The sequence below is a fragment of the Kwoniella shandongensis genome, chromosome 12 (genome assembly GCF_008629635.2).
Source record: "Kwoniella shandongensis chromosome 12, complete sequence".
NCBI lineage: Eukaryota > Fungi > Basidiomycota > Tremellomycetes > Tremellales > Cryptococcaceae > Kwoniella > Kwoniella shandongensis.
Window position 1 is genome coordinate 155,792 of NC_089298.1, and position 16,512 is coordinate 172,303.

The 16,512-nt window shown below is 49.5% G+C and overlaps 6 protein-coding genes across 6 annotated transcripts; 2 read left to right on the forward strand and 4 right to left on the reverse strand.

Moving 5' to 3' along the window:
• Positions 1-483: 483 nt before the first annotated feature.
• Positions 484-1,038, reverse strand: CI109_106362 (non-histone chromosomal protein 6; the record flags this gene model as incomplete). Its single annotated transcript, XM_032007056.1, has 4 exons — positions 484-520; positions 583-683; positions 745-880; positions 944-1,038. 4 exons carry the CDS (start codon positions 1,036-1,038, stop codon positions 484-486), a joined length of 369 nt encoding a protein of 122 aa, XP_031858698.1.
• A 1,318-nt stretch (positions 1,039-2,356) lies between these two features.
• On the reverse strand, positions 2,357-3,265 carry CI109_106363 (uncharacterized protein; the record flags this gene model as incomplete). Its single annotated transcript, XM_032007055.1, has 3 exons — positions 2,357-2,506; positions 2,678-2,750; positions 2,871-3,265. 3 exons carry the CDS (start codon positions 3,263-3,265, stop codon positions 2,357-2,359), a joined length of 618 nt encoding a protein of 205 aa, XP_031858697.1.
• Positions 3,266-4,093: 828 nt separating this feature from the next.
• Positions 4,094-8,284, forward strand: CI109_106364 (uncharacterized protein; the record flags this gene model as incomplete). Its single annotated transcript, XM_032007054.1, has 13 exons — positions 4,094-4,249; positions 4,305-4,461; positions 4,581-4,676; positions 4,776-4,928; positions 4,984-5,313; positions 5,376-5,645; positions 5,700-6,317; positions 6,381-7,152; positions 7,216-7,317; positions 7,384-7,488; positions 7,559-7,825; positions 7,894-8,069; positions 8,154-8,284. The coding sequence occupies 13 exons, from the start codon at positions 4,094-4,096 to the stop codon at positions 8,282-8,284; spliced, it is 3,333 nt and encodes a 1,110-aa protein (XP_031858696.1).
• A 706-nt stretch (positions 8,285-8,990) lies between these two features.
• On the reverse strand, positions 8,991-11,453 carry CI109_106365 (uncharacterized protein; the record flags this gene model as incomplete). The annotated part of the gene is made up of 3 exons (XM_032007053.1): positions 8,991-10,159; positions 10,226-10,522; positions 10,607-11,453. The coding sequence occupies 3 exons, from the start codon at positions 11,451-11,453 to the stop codon at positions 8,991-8,993; spliced, it is 2,313 nt and encodes a 770-aa protein (XP_031858695.1).
• Positions 11,454-12,762: 1,309 nt separating this feature from the next.
• CI109_106366 (uncharacterized protein) lies at positions 12,763-13,648 on the forward strand (the record flags this gene model as incomplete). Its single annotated transcript, XM_032007052.1, has 2 exons — positions 12,763-12,825; positions 12,890-13,648. The coding sequence occupies 2 exons, from the start codon at positions 12,763-12,765 to the stop codon at positions 13,646-13,648; spliced, it is 822 nt and encodes a 273-aa protein (XP_031858694.1).
• Positions 13,649-13,920: 272 nt separating this feature from the next.
• Positions 13,921-16,462, reverse strand: CI109_106367 (NADPH-dependent diflavin oxidoreductase 1; the record flags this gene model as incomplete). Its single annotated transcript, XM_032007051.1, has 9 exons — positions 13,921-14,068; positions 14,130-14,340; positions 14,437-14,583; positions 14,656-14,764; positions 14,835-14,984; positions 15,123-15,298; positions 15,375-15,508; positions 15,577-15,966; positions 16,062-16,462. 9 exons carry the CDS (start codon positions 16,460-16,462, stop codon positions 13,921-13,923), a joined length of 1,866 nt encoding a protein of 621 aa, XP_031858693.1.
• Between the last annotated feature and the right edge of the window lie 50 nt (positions 16,463-16,512).

The window sequence follows — 16,512 nt, forward strand, 5'->3', positions numbered from 1 at the left end:
AGAACGGGATGGAAGGTGTTTGATGAGAAAGGATCAAGAAGGAGTATGATGGATAAAACAGTGAGTGAATCATGAAATTTGGGATGACGATGAATACCTCTTGGTGGTGGCATAGTGGCAGTCACTGTATGTCAACTATATAATGACGACTCCTCCATCATTTTCATCCCCCTCGATCAGTTTTGTACAAGTTGTACAGGTGGTGCAGCACAGTACGAAGAAAGAGGACACATCGCGGGATGCATAAGCATGCATTCGATATATAAAGGTAGATAGAGCGAAGAGCGAAGAGCGAAGGGTGCGGTACGCAAGTAAAGTAAACCGAATACGGACAGACAGATAAGAAACGAAAAATATATAGAACAGACTCTTCACAATTCATAGGTCTGATTTACTTTGGCTTTGCTTTATAAGGATGGAGGCGGGAAAGTCAAACGAAAAGGGCATTGAACGAAAGAGCAGAGAAGAATTAAATCGTTTCGTCTATTCGTCATCCTCGTCATCGTCGTCGTCCTCCTCGCTATGAAGACAAACACATCAGCGTATGTTTCTTCGTTCCAGGTACTGCTCAAAGAGACTCACACAACAACCTTGGACTTCTTGGCGGCCTTGCCGTCAGCCTTGTAGACGGCGTTCTCCCTGTCGGCACGCTTCTTGTCGGCCTGGGCCTTGTCCTCGTAAGGCTGGGAATATAAGACACTCGTTCAGCTTGTATTCTGGTTCAGAAAGACAACAAAGACTCACCTTCTTCTCGGCGGCGTTCATCTCCTTCCACTTGATACCCAAGAGCTTGCCGACATCACCGAAAGTGGCGTCGGGGTTCTCGGCCTTGATTCGCTCTCGGTAATCTTGAACGAAGAACATGTAGGCAGAGAGAGCTCTGTCAAAGGGGATAAGATATCGTCAGCTAAGAAATGAATATATGTCACGCGTCGATACTCACCGCTTGGGCTTGTTGGGGTCCTTCTTAGCTCGCTTCTTGGCGGCCTCGCTCACTCCCTTGCTCTTCTTGGTGTCTTTGGCGGTAACCTTGGGCATTGTCTGTGGAGAGTTATGGTGGATGGGGTGGAGTTGGGTGTGTACACGTGTGTGAGACACGGAGATGAGTAGGAGGGAGGGAACGGAGAGCAGATGACTTGTCAGCTATGCATGTTGCGAGATGGAATGGACGACATCAAGGTGAGACGAGGAATGTGCAAGAGGAATGTAACGCTGGTAGGATGGAAAGGCATTTGGATTGTACGGTGGTAGAGCGGGATGGTTGGATGGTTGGGTGGATGGATGCATCCGCTCCACCCCTTCCTTGGTTATTCCCACGGGTGGGTGATGGAAGCACTCCATCCACCTCGTCTTCACCATCGCAGCCCCTCCGTATGGACGGATGGATGAATGGTTGGCTGACGAGTGACGAGGAATGGGATCACCTCCACCTCCACACGACGCGTCTGATCATTACCACCACCCACCAGTACTATGGTGGTAGTGGTGGTTGAACGAGGTCAGAAAGGGGGATGGTGAGAACGTCTAGTGGAATGCATTGTCTTCCGCCCCAAACGGTTCTCAGAGGGTTGGCAAGCACGTTTCCAAGTGCTTTGAAGGTGTTGACAAGTGTTGTGTAAAGGTGTACTCACTATATGTGTCTTGGTTGTTGGGTGGTGGTGGTAGAGTGTATGGTTATATAATAATGTTTATTGTATGGTGATGTATGGTGATGTATGGTGAAGCGAGGTTTGTATGGTGGTGATGAGAATGGTAGGAGGGAATGAGTGAGTAGAGTGGGTGGTGAGCTGCTGAGCTGCTACCGCTCACTGGTTATCAAAGTTGGCTGGTAACCACAGTCTCGCTCTACCAAACAACTGAACGGGATCATTTATTCCCCGATTGGGGTGCAACGGGTGCACTGGGTGACGCGTACTGTGATCTGTGATTTCCATTTTATAACGCCGTATTCCCGATAAATGCAAATAATCTCGTGTAAACAAAGCTATGACATAATGACCAGTAGTTTGTGTGTGGCATTTATGCGTGCAGACGGTGATTGTTGTTTCCAACGCGATCTCTCAACGCGATCTCTCTGTAGGCCCCCCAATGCTACAGCCCAACATTCACAGCGACGAAGTTCGCAACGGGGCGAGTACAGGAGATATCTATGACTACATGCAGCGGACTGACAACCAGAGCTCAAAGGTTGAACATCGCTTCAGCTCTCATCAAAGCTCGCTCCATCGAGCATCGATCCCAAACACCGTTCGAGCATCTATTGACGCTGTGTGTGGTGACAACCTGAGATAGCAATGATAGAGTACAGCTGCTCTAAACGTGGCACACCTAACCCAGCCCATCACCAACGGTGCCGTCACTGATCAGCCTTCTCCTGCGCCTTTCTCTTCCGTTCCCGTCTCGTTGGTCGACCGCTGACCGCTTGCGCTTGGGGAGTTGTAGCTTTCGTGTCGTTTTCGACGTCGGGCTTGAGCTTGGATCCACCAACGACGATATTGATGGTGATCTGACAAGGACACGATGATCAATTATGCTGTAACCAGAATGAACAGACACAATCGAACTGTCTAGCCATCGAGCATTGAAGTAAATCCAGTGCTCTATATTGATGTCTGGGGAAGACAGGGCATCCATGTACATGTGCATGTATGTGGCAAGTGAACATGACATTACTCACTGTGACCTTGACTGAATCGTCGTTCTGCCCATACGGAAGAACCGCGTTTGAAGTTGCAGTCCACCCGAATGAGCTGAGTGATATTAATCAGTCGTCAACGTAACTTAACGGCTAGCTATGCAATCTCCAGCGAAGGGGCAATTTATAGCAGTTCCGCTTGAAGTGTGCTGGAGCAGAATACAAGACCACTTACCCCGTTGACATCTCCTTCTTTCTCGCGACGAGCCCAACGACTTGTTCACCAGCTCCCACGGTGATATTCAGGTCTTTCTGCACTTTCAGGAAATCTTCCGAAGTCAAAGAGTTGTCCACATCCCCTGCAAGCTCCTCTTTTTCCATCCCGCCCCGCCTGGATGACTGTTCCATATCTTTGCTGTTATCGATCTGTTTCATCTTCTTAGCCAGAACGGTATTCACTTCTGATTCGAGATTCTTCTTCCTCTGTCGTTTCTTCTTTTCGGGCTGTAGGTTCTTCTCAATCAAGTTCGTCGTTGCCATTTTCCCATCAGCGAGAGAGTATGAACTATCCACCTTGATTAAAGCCGATTGCTTTGCCGAGGGTTTGCCAGGGGCCATAACACCGGCCATCTTGAGAAGATCTACCAGTTCACCACAAGGGAATAAATGTGTTTCGGGGGGCGGAGGTGGGGTGATCAGTCTGAAGCGTTCAAATGAGAAGACAAGATGTTGAAGAAGAACTATTTTGAATAAGAAGACTGTTGTCTCCGCGTCTGATGATATAATGAAGGATGAGCCCGCTTCTCCACCTCCCTGGGGGGATCTGTGCCCGTGAGGGAACCCTCACACCTGGAAGCACGCCGCTGTGATCCGAGGGGTCAATGCGTGAATGGTGGTTCTACTGTGGCGATCTGATCACATAACGGAAGTCCCAAGCAAAGGGATCTGTGCTGGTGTCTGCAGTACGGCCAGCTTCCAGCCATGAGGTGCGCCTTAAGGATAGCACTGAACACCGATATGGTCATGAGCTATACTCTATCGCACAGGCGAACATTACATGCCACTCGGCCACTCACTCACCCTCTGGCGCTGAAAGAGGATGCTTCGACTATTGTGTTTATATGATCCCCTACTTATGGGCAACATACCGGCCTTGGCCGCCGGAATTGGATTGCCTTGAAACGGTGGTTGTTACCCTGAATCACGAGTTGGACCGGGTATCTATCCATCTGAGCTGGATGCTACGATGATGAGTCTATCTACAATCGGACAGTATATCTGATATTGCCACCTGTTTCATCTGTTCATCACATTCATCAAGCCGTTTCGCGCATCTAGCTCCGACAGTCGATATCGACAGACAGTCCCATCGCGCTTGATTGTGTCATATTGGAGGCTCGAGGAAGGAGTCGATCTTCGTTGAGTGTCACCTACAAGAACAAAGGGCACAAAATCAAGATGCTCTCTGGTCTCTCTGTACTGCTATTGCCCCTTATCGCCCTCCCTTCATCGGCTTCTCTATCACGTCGATCTTCTCCCGAACTTCTCGATCTTAGAGGAATGAGTACTTCGCCATCACAAATAGGATGGAACGCTACTTCTTCCTCCTCCTTTGTATGTTGATCCATCCACACTATACCAAGCGATTATCGCTGATCATTTTGGATAGCTCCCACCAGGTCGGAGACCAGCTCCGGGACAATGTCCACCATGCTTCAACTGTCTCTTGCCGGCATTCTCGTGCGGTAATGCCGGCGAATGTAATCCCTACGATGGACAATGTCGATGTCCACCTGGATTCGGTGGACAAGATTGTTTGACTCCTCGTGAGTGGCCAAACCCCAGAAGAAGCCTCATCTTGCTTGACTTGACAATACAAGACCTTCCTGTGTATCATACGTGGTCATTTCCCATTGCTAACTTTGCCACGTTTCTCTGATCATAGTGTGTGGTGCGTTGTCAGACGGAGATGAACGATTTCCAAGACCAGAAGGAGAGCTGTGCGATTGTAAAGAAGGATGGGGCGGACTAAATTGTAATGGTGAGTTACATGAAACACCACTATCCTGTCTTGTAGGTGCAGTGCCAAACGGATGCACGGCGCTGACGATGTGCCGCCACTTATTGTCATCATACGCAGTTTGCAAAAACGACCAAGCTTGCGCAGCGTTCCGACCACGGACACCGGCCGAAGGGGACGGATCAGATCAAGATAGCGAAGATGGGTCGGATATGGTTTGCTACAAGGGAGGATTGGCTATCGAGCAGAACTTCCAGATGTGTGACGTGACAAGTGAGCTAGCGGTCTCTGTCCACACTCCGACCTGCAGCTGACCTGCATCCCATAGATCGAAAGATCATCGATACAATCCCGGATAACAAACCTCCTCAAGTTACATTCTCCTGTTCCGCCAACGGCCCTTCATCCAACTTCTCTTCTGCCTCTACTGGCTTCCACAACCCCCTTGCGGTCTTCGATCCCCTCCAAGACGAAGCTCTAGGCACATGCAATTTCCAATTCTGGGTAGACAGGATCGAGAGTTTTAATTGTCAACTGGAAGGATGTAGCTGGCAGAGCAAGGATAGTTTCGACAGCAACTCGACAAGCTATCAATGTGAGAAGATCGAATGTGCTTGTATCCCAGGACGATTCTTATGTGGAGAGGACGGCAGTGTTAGTAAGTACCTAGCTATCTTATCGCCTTGAAATTTCGAAATGAGCTGACATAGACCCGATCAGACATCGACGACTTCCTCGCGGAAGAGGTTAAAGGTCCCGGAAGTTTCAGCTGTTCCACTGGAAAAGGATGCAGCTTCGAAGAACCAGCAATGAACCAGCTCATCAATGATATTTTCGGTGACAAGTCTATCACCCTCGATTGCGAGAGCGGAGAATGTCTGCACTACACCCAAGTGCCGGGATACAAACAGCCTGAGAAACCTGACAACAGCAAAATGGTAGCCTTGAGTGCTGCGCTCGCTGCGGCCATCTTCATCCTCGCTTGTCTTTGTGAGTCATGGCTTATCGGCGCCTGCTTCGTCGTTCCTTGCTGATGCTTCGCAGTGCTCTGGTACCTCGGTCGAGCCCATCGTCATCCTGCAGGCTTCGGCGGCGTCAAGCTTCCGGAAGACGAAGCAGCCAAACTCATGAACGATCATGTTCCCGCTACTCTTCACTTCAGCAATCTCACCTACGATCTCCCTTCTGGCAAGCGTGTTCTCTCTCATGTCACTGGCACCGTGCGACCAGGTGAACTTCTCGCCATCATGGGAGCTTCTGGTGCTGGTAAATCGACATTGCTCGATATCCTCGCGAGAAAGGCGAAGACTGGGAAAGTCTCTGGAGAGATGTACGTCAACGGCAGGACCATCCCGGACGAAGCGACTTTCCAGCGGGTCGTCGGTTACGTCGATCAGGAGGACACACTTCTCAGTACCTTGACAGTATACGAGGCTGTACTGTACTCTGCCTTGTTGAGACTGCCAAGAGAGATGAGCCATCAAGCCAAGGTGTTTAGGACATTGGAGACAATGAATGAATTGGGTATCCTGGGGATCAAAGATTCAAGAATAGGAGAATCGGGCAAGCGAAGTATCTCTGGTGGAGAGAAAAGACGAGTGTCGATCGCTTGTGAACTGGTCACAGGACCGTCGATTCTGTTCTTGGACGAGCCTACGTCAGGTGAGTGACTCAATATGGCCAACTTCGTCATTATTAGCCTGGCTGATAAATCACCATTGCTAGGACTCGACTCGTACAACGCGTACAACGTCATCGAATCACTCAAGACTCTTGCCCGCACCTTCAACCGAACCGTCATTTTCACCATCCACCAACCTCAATCCAACATAGTAGCACTCTTCGACCGTCTATTGCTTCTCGCTAGAGGCCAGCTTGTCTATTCGGGCGAGTCAGCCCGAGCACAAGCGCACTTCGAGAAGATCGGTCATACTTGTCCACCAGGCTACAACATCGCGGATTACCTTATCGACTTGACTGTGGAAGCTTCCGGTGATCACAGGACGAGCAAGGCAGGAGCTAAGCTGAATGGCAACGGAGGTCTAAATGGCTCTTCTACTCCAGCTGAGGGCGATTTAGTGGATCCCGAGAACGGTTTTGCATCAGGAAGTCGATCGGAGACCAGCGATGCGGAGGAATCGTCGAGTGGCGCGCAAATTCTCGGCGACATCAAGAAAAAAGCCCAACGATTGCTCGGAGCGTTCTCGTCGACCGACACTGAAACTTCAAACGGTAGTGGGACTGCCACCCCAGCTCAATCGGACAACATCCCTCGAATCCCTGAGAAGCTAGCATCGCTAGTATTGGCTGCGAGAGCAAGTGACGACGCGAAGATTGTAGAAGCGGAAATCACCAGAATCCATTCGGGACAAAGTCCGGATGACGGGTTGCAGCGAGATGTGGAAGAGGAGACGGGTCTGTTGAAGGGATACAAGAAGGCGAGTTATTGGACACAGTTCAAATTGTTGTCTGGAAGAGCATTCAAGAACTTATATCGGTAAGTAATGACTCTTGTAGAGAGTATCTTAGGTCATGTGCTTACATCCGACTCCGTCCGCAGAAATCCGCTCCTGATGGCCACTCACTATGCTGTAGCTATCATTGCTGCCCTGCTCTGCGGCTTGTTCTTCTACAAAGTGACAAATGATATCCCCGGTTTCCAGTGAGTCTCTTCTTTGCGACTTTTTGGGTGCTCGGCGAAGGGATCTGACGTACGGCTGTCAAATAGAAATCGGCTTGGTCTCTTTTTGTTCATTCTCTCGCTCTTTGGTTTCTCTTGTCTCAGTTCATTGGGAATCTTCGCGAACGAGAGGTTATTGTTTATGCGAGAGAGGTATGTGTCTGGGCCGCGTCCTCGATCTCAACACACCGATTAGCCTTTGCTGACTACACTACAAAAACAGGGCTAATGGCTACTACGCCCCGTTCACGTACTTCATCTCGAAAGTCCTTTTCGACATCATTCCTCTTCGGGTCATCCCTCCCTTCGTTCTCGGATCGATTGTCTACGGTCTCGCCGGACTCAATGCCGAAGTTTCTGCTTTCTGGAAGTTCATCATGACTCTGGTCTTGTTTAACCTTACAGCATCGAGTGTCGTGCTCTTCCTCTCGGTCGCTGTGTCCAACATTGGCGTGGCGAGCTTGTTAGGAAGTCTGGTCATGCTGTACAAGTAAGTCTACCAGGATCACAGCTTTACTGAAATACTGAACGGACCTCGCTGATCTTCGGGCTCCGTAGTCTTCTCTTTGCGGGATTATTGATGAACTATGACCGAGTTCCCGACAAGCTCAAATGGATGTTAACGACCTCTTTCTTCCATGCGGGATACGAGGCATTGTTAGTCAACGAGTTGCGATACCTTCAACTCGTAGAGCGGAAATTCGGGTTGGACATTCAAGTACCAAGTGCTACCAGTGAGTAATAACACAGCTGACCGGGCACTCGTGTTGTCGAAGTGTACTCAGGAGCTGATAATTACTCCTGCGTCACTCTCGTAGTCCTCTCATCGTTCGGATTCCATGCTCAGGCATTCTGGTGGCCTGATACTGCTTTGTTAGCAATCACTTTCGGTGTCTTCACGATACTGAGTTATCTAGTCCTCGAATTCTTCGTGAAAGAGAGGCGGTAGGCGAATCGAGCGATGGAGGGAGATCAGAAATTATCCAAGTGATATGGAAAGCGTGTTACTGTCGAGACAATTTGGCTTAGATCGGATGGACGCGGATGGAAGGAGGGAAGAGCTACGTATAGATTCGAGCGCGATAAGCTGGCGTAGTAACAGTACTCATACGGACCTAAAGGTCGGAGAGAGCGATGCAGCGTGATTTAGTCAGATTAATAGTGTATCAACAATGCATGGAGAGTGACAAAACGTATTGTGCCTACTCGTATCTAATCCCAGACAGAGCGAGAGCGAGATGATATAGTTGTAGTAGTATTCGAGTTGAACGACATCTTGATTGCGCAAGTCCGACTGGCGTCGAAATGCTATGAATACAGTATATGTAACACACACAAATGCATGATGGATCGAAGCTTTGCTACATGATGAAAATACAGACTGGTTGTACAACGGAACGAGATCCGACAGAACGAAATACTTATTCTAGCTACTACTGGTACTGTACTCATACTGTAACTCTATTGCTGTATTTTCTTCAATTTTCCACCTTGACTCCTTTGTCGAGAACAAGTATTTCGTACTTCGAATCACAGAATATGCAATGAAGTTGATTGCCTAACACTCACTTCCGCTTTCAAGAAAGAACGGAGCGGAGAGGACGATCACCCCTCGTCTCCATCCTCCTTTCTTATGACTCTCCTTCGCACTGCGCTCAAAACTCTCCTCCGCCATCCTCATCATCCTCATCTTCTTCGCCTCCTAACACACCTACACTCTTCACCTCACCACCTGGCGCATAAACTACCGTCTCATTCGCCGCTCCTCCTTCCACATATCCTTCTACCAAATTGAATATATCGGAATGACTCCTACTTCTCGCTCTTGTACTCGGCTGCGGATGACTAGTTATCGTTCCGTTCCTCAATCTCCTTCGTGCAGAAGGCGTAGGTGAAACAGGGTTCGATGAAGCTGATTGTGAGTGAGGTGGAGAGGTGGGCGGGATGGCAGGTGAGACTTGTAATGAGATGGTGGTAGGTCGACGTCGTCGGATTGGCGTAGGTGAAGTGGGAACGATTGTAGAGGTTTGAGATCGACGAAGACGAGGTAATGTATGCGGTTGTTGTTGTTGCTGCTGACTATCAACTTGGGGCGATGGTAAGAGTATACCACTGCCGAATCGATATCCAGGTGATCGGACTTGTGTCGATGACGATGATGGCGCACCACCCCATGTAGGCGTAGAAGAATCACTATCGTCGGCAGGTAACGAGTCGACATCGACAGTCGGTTGTTCAGACTCCTCTTCTCCCGTCTCGAATTGCAAGGGACTCCGCTTTGGCGTTTTCGGTTTCGTTGACGACGTTGCCAATCTAGCTGACTGATCCCTCACCGCATCAATCTCATCGGGTAAGAGTTGGACCTCTCCATTGGGCAGACCGGTCTCTTGTCCTATCTCATTGACGACGCGTGTCTTCTCGCTCGTCATCTCTTGATCAACGTTCTCATCCACCTCTCTAGCCAATCGACCGGCCTTCTTCTCGCTCCCCTCCAATTCTGATGCTGCCTCTTCGATCTTGGGCAAAGTCGTCCTCACCCATCGTCCGACACTGTTGATAGCCACAGCGCTCTCGGCAAGGAAGGGGAATTGCTGGAACACATGAACCATATCTTCGTACAGTTCATGGGAAACATGTACTCCGGCCAAGGTGGCTTTGTGGGCTAAGAGGGTGATCTCGTCTCGAAGGACTTCAGAGTCGCCAGATTGGATGAGCATCGGGGGAAGACCGTGGAAGTCGCCAAATAAGGGTGAAGCGTATGGATGAGTGATATAGGTAGAAATGCCCTCCGGTCCGAGGTAACATCCAACGGGATTAAGATGGTCTACGAGACCAGAACAACGTTAGTCGCCACTTCCCAAACCGACACGATACGTCTGAGACCACTCACCATCCGCCTCCGGTCTGGGTACCACATCCGAATCGGCATTCTCGTCCCAACTCCCACAACTCATTGTCAAATCCACCCAAGGACTCATCAACACCAAACCGGCAGGAAGCTTGTACCCCTCGTCTCGCAGATACATGCACAAGGCGAGACTGAGCCCCCCACCTGCCGAGTCTCCAGCGATGATGATGTTTTCTGGAGGAATCGATAGGGGCGCGGACAAAAGTCGAAGATAGCCCTGTAGGACGTCGTGGAGTGGTAAGGGGAAGGTATGTTCAGGGGCGAGACGGTACGTGATGGCTATGTGCGAGGCGCAGCACAAGAGGGTGGGAATGTCAGCGCAAGAACACAGCACTTGTAAAGTAGAGGAAGGAGGGGACTCACCAAACACTCTAGCGTTGCAAGCCTTGCTCACGCCGATGGTGATCAAACGATGTGTCGCCGCATTGCCCACGTAGTACGCTCCGCCATGCACGTAGTAGATGACCCTTTCGCCCACCAGACCCGTCTTCTTCCCTGGCTCCGAGTCTGAGTTGGTGTCTACATCGACCGTGGCAGGACTTTCACCTCTCCTCCCTCTCGCCCTCTTTTCGTTCAAAAGACCGTTCGCGACGGGTACGTTGTTTGCCGGACTGGCTCTTCGTCTCGTGCGTTGTCTCGCTCTCCTCTCAGCTTTCAGTCTTCTCCAAACTTCTGTTCCTACGACCCATTCACCTGTCAATTCTCTCGTTCCCGTTTCCTTCAGATCCCATTCTCTCAGAAATCCTCTCGCGACCTCGTCACCTTTTCGTAGGGGTACCGTGAAAGTGATAGGAGTGACGACGGCGTCTGCCGGTATGGGTAATAGGAAATGTAATGATATAAATCTTCTTATCAAGACTATATCGGCGAGAGTCGAATGATCCGCGATTTTTCGCATGCAGGAGACGATGAATGTCATCCTGTAACCCCAACTAGGTCGTTTAGGACCAACTAGGAAATGACAGACCAAAGCCCAGACAATCTGCCATCCCTTCGTGGCGAGAAATCGGAGGAATAACCACCATGTAGGTAAAGTCCATAATAACGGACTGGCAGAGGTCGGCGGGGGTAAACGTTGTCGGATCTTCGGATCGACTCGCGATGAGGGAGGTAAGGGGGATGGGGAACGTAATGGATGAGAGGTGGTATATGTCGCCAGGAGATTTTTCAGAGGAAGTGGTTGTGCCGAAGGCATACTTCGCGTCGACATCGTGTCCGAATTCGAGCTCGTACGTTGCCTCGAAGCACAACAAAAGAGACCCGCGCTGATGAGATAATAGTAGTGGTGTAGGCGAGCAAATCCCGACGAGATGTGGTTGGGTGTTGGCCACCAGACGAGGTTGTTTGTTCAGCTTATAGTTTGTTTTTGTTTATGCGTCCACGTCGTTCAAGTCGTTCACGTGATCGCGTCCGACAATGAGATCAACAATCTTGATGCAAGCAAGGGGCTGGTCACGATCAGCTGACACCGGCGATCCAGATGTTGCTGTTGATGTCGACGTTGACGTTGTCAATGGCGTGTCGGTCCCGGGCAGAGAGCTGGTAGATACAAGATGTGAGATGCAAACAATCCAGGTGATCGTTTTGTATCGTTGTAGGATTCGCGTCGCTGTGTTTTTGGTTTTTGGTTTTGGTTTTGACCGGAAGAGGCAGTGTCGATATGTGACGTTGCTGTGAGGCTTCCTCTCGTGTTCGTTGTTGGGATTGGAACGAGTTACGACGAACAGCAATGTAGAAGCTATGGTGGTGCAGTGCAATTTCGTTGTTTGCGAGCGAACAAACTAGTCTGAGAGAATTCCAGCATTCATCATCCATCGTGCATCATCATCATCATCATTGCTCATCACGTCGTGGTCCCTCCACGTGGGAAATGATGAGAGATTAATCAGGGTAATCATGGGAATCAAATGTAGAGTGATAGTGTGTACGTCTTATTCCTGCGTTTCGAGGTCTGACCTCTGATTCCTTAGCAAGCGATCAATATTATCACACTGCGCAGTGTATAAATGCTACCGACGCTGTTGGATTAGTATCACATCGCCTGAGGTGGGGAGCTTACGATCGTATTGCAGGAATCTCACGCATAACGCCGTTTTCGTATGATAGATCCGCGCCTGAGTCACCACCACTGACACTGCCACATGTTTATATCGATTCGACATGAATAAGGTTAAACCCATACTGAATGCTCTGCTCCGCTCCGCTCTGTTCTGCGAATGCTAGTGATGCTATGGTAGATATGATACAGGACGCCTCGTCCACAAGCGTACACAGTGCTCAAGCCCAACAAAGGGCGATCATATCCGCACGTACAGAGAATATTCCGCCACGTGAAATGTCTGACCTGACCTCCACTTTTGATGTCATCGATTGATGAGGGTGACTACTTGGTCAATCACCGATATCTTTTCAGAGGATGTATATATAGATTGTACGTACAAGTAGTAGTACATGTCGACTTGTTCTCTCTCTTCCTCTCTCTCTCTCTCATCAATACCCAAGCAAAACTCGCACGCACCATGTCACCCATTCCTACTCTTGGTTTCAAATGCGCTCTCATCACCGGTGGTGGAGGTGGTCTCGTGAGTGTGATCAGCCAATCCTTCCGCTTACTCGTATACACTCTGACTGTCTCTTCTGTTTTAGGGCAAAGCGATGGCGATCGACCTAATTTCGCGAGGTAAAAAGGTGCTTTTGGCCGGACGATCTGAAGCGAACTTGAAATCCACGGCTTCTGAAATCGGTGCAGCGGGATACTATGTCGTCGACACCGGTGATATCCCCTCTTTGTCCGCCTTCATCGAGAAGATCATCTCTGAACATCCTGATTTGGATTGTTTGATCAACAATGCTGGTGTTCAGACTCCTCTTGAGGTGTTGGGACCGGATTACGAATTCGATTTGACAAAGGCCGATAAAGAGATTGATATCAATATTAGAGGACCGATACATCTTTCAGTCGGATTGATCAAAAACCATTTTTCGAAGAATCTCAAGGATCAAGGAGCGGTGATTATGAACGTTACGTCGGTACTTGGTTTCGTACCTACTAGCGTCGTCAATCCAGTTTATAACGGCACAAAATCGTTCTTGCATTCATTCACGACCAATCTCCGAACTCAACTCGATCAGGTGGGAAGTAAGATCAAAGTGGTGGAGATCGTTCCGCCACAAGTGGAGACGGATCTTCATAGGACAAGAAAGGATCCGAACGATAATAAGAAATCGCATCCGATGGGGAAGAATGCCCTCACGATAGAAGAGTTTATGGATGGCGTAAAGGAAGGTTGGGAGAATGATAACGACATTATAGGACCGGGGATGGCGAAGAAGGCAGTGGATAATTGGCAGAATACCTTTGGGAAAGCGTATCAAGATGGCGTAGATGCTCAGAAGAAGAAGTGATTAGGGGGAAGAACTATACAACAAGACAATTTTGTAGCGATTAGTAATCAGATCGTGGGCGTGGCTTGGGCTTGAAATCAGTATACATGTCATGAAGTGCGTACGGATTCAGTCGCTCTTGATCGCCCGCTCGCGATGCAATGCATTCAGACCCGTCTAGTATCTACTGTACAACCAGCAGCCGTTCTATGACTATTCTCGTTACTCCACTATGCGTCTTCCAAAACCTCTAACTGAGTATACACAACACCCTTCTCGACCTCATACGTCCCTCACCAACTCTCTTCCCCACCACGCTTGTCCTCGAACATCTTCTCCACGTACGCTTTCGACTCCTCTTCGCTCAAATCACCCGCACCTTCCGTAGATATACACCACGCGATCGCCTCTCGTACCTCCCTCGGCATAGCATTCGACGATCTACAACGTGTACGTTTAGCAGCCTTTAGCGGGGTCACCGATCTTGCACGGCTTAACTCACCCTGAGATATACACGCTTCCCTCTCTGTCCACTATCCATTCTTTGATCCTCTCCTTATCCCGCTTGATCAGATGTTGGACATATATCTTCTCTTCCTGATCCCGACTCGCTGCAATCTCCACTTTGACCCCCTTTTCCATGTACATTTCCCACTCAGAGGCGTAGAAGCAATCGCTGGACTTTGATCTACATCCAAAGTACACTGCGGTGTCTAAGTTATAAAACAAAGTGATCGGTTAGCATGGAATAAGAGACAGAATGACAGTAACCGGGTTTACGGTCCATGTCAGTCGGAAGTGCTACTCACTGCTTGCTGCGCCTTGTCTGACTCTCACTTCGATGAACGCTCTCATGGGGGCAACACCCGTACCTGGTCCAACAAAGATTACGGGCGTTTCCGGATTTGGCGGCAAGAACAGCGTCGGCGAAGCGATGTGAATAGGTATCCGAGTACCTGCGAGAACATGTCCGTCAGCTTGATTGCCACTCCTGCTCGAAAAGAGGTTTCTGTCAACTGTAGACTTACCAATAGTCAGACCTGCAAGCCATGAGGAACAGAGTCCCTTCCTTGGAATCTTCAAATTCGTCTTATACTCGACCATCGCGACTAATAGTTGCACTTTCCTAGGATGTGCCTGCGGACCATACAAGTCATCTGGTTTGAACGCAAGATTCGGACACAATTTAGAGATGTAGCTGACGTACCTCCCATGAGCTAGCTATGGAGAACTGTCGTCGTCGCAATGATGGGAGAATCTCCAGTATGTGGGATAAGGGTAATCTGGTCTCTCTGAAATCGGCAAGTGTTTCTGTTATAGTTCGAGATGGTCGAGTGGCATAAGTATGGATCTCATCCTGCGGAGATGGTATTGTCAGCGTTGTCGCCTCAGAATGCGGATATTATCAATGTCGACTAGGCACTCGAGCTCCAGACAATCAGACGGTATGGTTCACGCTGAAGAAACGGTGTGGGGTATGTTAAAGACAGCTCACAGGATCCTCTATGAACTCGTCCAGGCGTTCTCTCTCCCTCTCATCGGGCGACAACCGTCTTAACCACTCGAAAAAGCTCTTCCGCGGCGAAGCACGTATATCAAGGTGATTCGTAAGCAGGGATCTTAGCGTTGTAGGAGTTTTTGAGGGAGGTAGATGAGGTGGTAGTGGTTGTTCTATGAAGCACAGCCCGGACGTCAGCGCTCCTTGAGCCAAAAGACGACAGAATCAAGCTGACGGAGATACACGTACCGTCATGAAGTGCTGTGATGGTCATTGGGATATCTGCTTGATCTTCCAAGCCTGACATTTCTAGAAAAGCGTCGACGTCTTCGGCGCTCGATTGAGGTTGGAGTGAACATATTGATCCCGGCAAGTATGGTGTGCTATATGGCTTATATTAGCGAGCTGAGCCAGATATACAGTACGATCTTCAAGAAGGCAGAACACCTACGTTTTGGGATCCTCAAATTCGATCTCGATCTCCCTCACGTCCTGCCACCAACCCTGCTTCGTGACTCTCTCATTCTTCTTCAAGGTTGCCCAGACCCAATCATCGGGCATCGTAGAGCTTGATCCATGTCCATGGACACTATCTTCCACTCTGGGAGGAGCTGCTCTTGTATGACCGTTCATGGAAGATGCGGGAGGTGGCGGTGATATGGATAATCGATCAAGGTCGATTGGGAAGTCGTCGTTCTTCGCAGACACGACAGGCTCAAGGGAGAATATAGGTGGTGGAAGCTCGGTGAGAGATAAGGGAGGGGAGGTGGAAGTGGATGGTAAGTAGGGTAAGAACAGATCGAGTGTTTGTTGAAGCCATGGGAGGAAAGCGTCTTCGATCCTGTATCGAGGTGACAGATGTACGAGTCAGTACTGACACAGAGAAACCAATGGTTCTGTTCTTGGTAGGCGGAAGGCGCAACGGTAAAGACTAACCCATTGGGACTTCTTTCATCTCCCCATCCAGGTTCACCCATCTTACTCCCTCCCAGACCTTCCATCCGTCTCGCCAACATCTTACCTGCCCAACAAAACCTCTCATAACTACTATCCCCCAAACCGAAAATCGCAAAATGCACATCTTCCAATATATCCTCGGGCAACGAGCTCCTCAGCAGAGCATTCCAGAGGGGTAACATTGTCGGAGGAGGATCACCTCGTCCATGTGTCGAAGTGACGAGGATGAGAAGGTTGGTATGTGGTAGAGAAGAGAGGGGGAAGAGGTTCATAGGTTGACATGAGATTCGTCGGTGATGGGATCGAAAAGCTCGAGCGATTCGGTGGGCCGTATCGGCCGCATTGCCAGTTTCCGAAGCGTACAATATCACGGGGATCATAGCGAAGGAGAATGAGACTTAGGTTGGGGGAGCTGTAGAGGTAGCAGATC